Raw genomic sequence first — 3640 nt, 5'->3', positions numbered from 1 at the left:
AGAGCGGCCCGGCGTGGGGGGGCGGGGCACGCACACGTGTGTGTGTGTGAGACACGTGCACCCAGCACCCACGTGTGCAGGACACGGCCACGCGCAAACCGCCGGGCTCGTCCGTGGTTTACTACAGAAACAGGGACGTGGTCTCCGCCATTGGCAGCGTTGGTGTTCACGTGAGCGTGCGCATCCTGGCCGTCATCATCCTTAGTGACGTCATCCGAGCTGCCCACGTTATTGCCTCCACCATCATCATCATCATCACGAACAGCAGCAGCAGCTTCGTCATCGATCTAAATAGCGTACAAGGCGGGGCGGGAACGCAGCGCGCGTCACTGCTAGTATTGCTGCGGGCGGAGGCGGAGCCTTTGCTGGGGCGGGGTTACTGCGCTTTCTGTTACACACATCACCGATAGCATGACGCGTCCTGCTCTTGCTTTGTGGCTGCAAATAACAGCCCTAGTGCTAGCAGCGACCACGGAGCAACGCCAGCGAGGACAGCAACATGGGCCCTGGTTATTCCACCGGCTGTTACAAGAGTCGTAGTTGTTGCAGCAACCACAGCATGATCATCATTATCACGCATAGATAATAAGAGCGAGGATGGCGCTGGCGGCGGCCGTCCCACGCGTCAAGTCATGTTACTTGATGACGACGAGGACGATGCTGCTGCTGCCGATAACATCACGGATATGTGTCCTACCGTTACGGTAGCATTTTGTTGCTGCTGTTACAAACCACATCCTCAGTAATACTGGCATTATTTTTATTACCTATATTTCAGTGCAACTATAATTCATTGCCCAGCACTTATTGTTATGCCATTAGGAAGTGTCAAACTGAAAAATCACTCTTCACCCCGTACAGTGCAATGCTCTTCTAACGACGAGTTTTTCATCACTCTTGCAGACTTGGGGCCTCTGATTATCCTTGACCAGATCCTGACAAACTTTTGAATTCTTATTGCTCCATAAAGTGGTTAGCAGGGATCCTTTCATCTCAGATGAAAAAAGGAAAATCCCCTATTTTCAGTTTAGAAAAAGTAGCCCCAAATCCACATTTTTCCATGAGTAAAATGAAACACCACTAATATTAATTAGTTGCTGAATTATTACTATTCTATTCTGCCCGCTACGAGCCGGCGGCAGGAAGATCACCAGAAAGTCGGGATCCTGAATGACGTTAATATCTGAAAATTGCCAGCAGTGATGATGATAAAGGCCAGGGGGATCACTGGGTTAAAATATGACCTCTGCTTTTATTCTCATTTATTCTGTTTTATTCCGATCGTTTTAAGTGCACCAGTCTCAATACCGATGCGCTGCGCGGCAGGGTTGGAAGGCGTTCGTTATCGAAGTTGGGGCTCAATTTTCGGTGCTCTCAGCGCGTTGCAAATGCTCCCGGCCTCCTCATCTCCCTGCCCGTGCTCTCAGCAATAACTTCCATACATTTGAATAACGAGCGGCCATTCAACTGTTCCCATTTGACTACCACTTGGTGGCTTTCAAGGCCTAACGAAGTCCCATTGCTCATTATCGCCTCATCTGTGGTACAAGCAATCATCCACTGGAATAATGACAGGCCACTTCTAATGGCTTTGGGAGTCGCAATATTCGCCTGCCGTGTCTCCTCGCAGGCACTATGCAATCCCTCCCCACCCCCGTAGAAAAGCAGCTGCAGGCAATTTTGGTGCGCATTACAGAGGGGAAATACGGTAAGAGCTCGTTTCTGCTCGTTATAGGCCGTTAGGCGGAAAGACTCAGGATTCACATTCTTTCAAGGCATGTCCTGCATTCCAGGGGTGTGTTGTATCCTAGAAAATATGGTAGTATTAACCCCGAAAAGCCTCGTTTGCTTGCTATTAGCATGTATTTGAATACATTTGCATACATCTTGACCATCTCGCGGTCACAAGTTCGCTCTGGTTCTGGTCTTTTGAATAGTTCTTGCTCATTAAGAGACTGTCCTTTCTTATTAGGATTTATGTGACTCCCCTTGAATAATTAAGGGTCGAGGGGGTCAGAGACTGCAGTTTCGGCATCAGCACATTCGACACACTGAGTCCCCACATAATCAAATATGCAAATAGAGGCCTAATTGAGGTCCGGAGACATTTCTCATTCTTCCAACAGTAAAGGGACAATTGTATTTCACTCTGTGAGGGAAGTGTGGCTTTATCCCCCTTCCCGCAGCTTTGAATTAGCAGTAGCAGATTCAAGGGCCAAGAGTTAACTCTTCCGAAATCAATCCCCCTTCCTCTTTGGCCTCAAAATTGACTTGTTTCTGGAGGGGTTCACTAATGACCTAGTCATTGGTTAACTATTTAATTCTCTGCTGGCAAAAGTGCAGCGAGTGAATAGAAAGAGTACCTTTTTGGGGCCTAGCTGAGATTCCCGGGCAGCTGATTCGCTCTTAATTATTTTCCTCCTTATAAAAATGGGGCGCACGGGGGGTGGGGGGGGGGACGGGACGGGGACACTCAAATGGGGGGGCGGGGACGGGGACACTCAAATGGGTGGGGGTTCATTCGTCATTTCCTTTCCTCAGGGTCATGGCGAAAGTGCGGGGTGCGAATAATTAACCCGTTCCTTTGTCCCAGCCTGAGGTTTCGCTCGCCGCTGATTCGTCCCGCGAGCTGACCCCCCCCACTTTGTTCCCACCCAATCCATTTCCTGAGTCATTAAAGGGTTGATTTGCATCGCTCCGCGACGTATTCAGATTTATGCAAATGAGCGTTCATTTAGATACACGTGTGGCGAAAGTACCGAAGCCGGACAACGTAATGGCTTCCCCAAGCTGCGGTTTCACCCTCCGCCGATTCGTCCCTCCCCGTTTCCAACGCTTTAAAAACCCGGCTTGGGCCTGGCTGGGCCTGTCTCGGCTTCATTTTGGTTGGACGTCATAGCTTATTTGCATATATGTAAATAGAGAGCGAAGCGAGGACGTGGCGAAAGTGCGACCGACCAACAGTCCCCTCAGTTCCACCCCCGTTTCACTCCCTCCCTCCAAGCACCCCCGCCCATCTGGAGTCGGGCGCTAGGTCCGGGTTAGCCGCTGCAGATTCGCTCTCCCTCGTGGGGGGGCCGAAATCGGTGGGAAATAGGGTTACTTAATTAGAATAAATAATTAACGATTTATTAGGGGCGGAGCAGGGTGCAGAATAAGCGGGAGGGTGGGTAACGAAAGTGCGGAGACGAATACCCAACCTTCGCCATCCTTGTCACTCACCGCCCCCCTTCGGGGCCGAGCGCTAGCTGTGGGTTGGCCGCTGCAGATTCGTCCCTGCTCCATAAGAAGCGGGGCGAAATAGGGCCTAAATTAGCATTGGGTAATTAAAATGAATAATTAGCTATTAACTGGAGATTCGAGGCGTGACGAAATAGCCGGAAAGGGGCGGACGACGAAAGCGTGGAGGCGGACACCTCCCCTTCCCCTGCTGATTCGCTGGCACCGATTCGCCTCGCCCTGAGGCCACCCGGGGAGAGGCGGGGGGTAAATAAATACATAAATAAATAAACAAGGAAAAAAAGCTTGTTGTTCGAGCTGGAATTCGGATTTATTTCTATTTTATTTCTTTTATTATATTTTTTAACGCCGTGTCGAAAGTGCCGCACATCGGGAAGGACCGTGTGTACTTGTAAGTGTG

General features: G+C 50.2%; 1 protein-coding gene across 1 annotated transcript in view; it reads right to left on the bottom strand.

Moving 5' to 3' along the window:
- The window catches only part of LOC102387496 (zinc finger protein 420-like), a 3711-nt gene extending 3298 nt beyond the window's left edge, over window positions 1-413 (bottom strand). The window contains exons 1-2 of the mRNA XM_025195150.1: window positions 405-413; window positions 73-287 (exon numbers count right to left, since the gene is read on the bottom strand). Of these exons, the coding sequence (XP_025050935.1) occupies window positions 73-287; window positions 405-413 (224 nt within the window). The remainder of the gene's footprint in view (window positions 1-72; window positions 288-404) is intronic.
- Window positions 414-3640: the final 3227 nt, after the last annotated feature.

The sequence above is a fragment of the Alligator sinensis genome, unplaced genomic scaffold (genome assembly GCF_000455745.1).
Source record: "Alligator sinensis unplaced genomic scaffold, ASM45574v1 scaffold1704_1, whole genome shotgun sequence".
NCBI lineage: Eukaryota > Metazoa > Chordata > Crocodylia > Alligatoridae > Alligator > Alligator sinensis.
The sequence above is the reverse complement of the archived record's forward strand: the minus strand, read 5'-3'. Positions and strand labels throughout refer to the sequence as shown.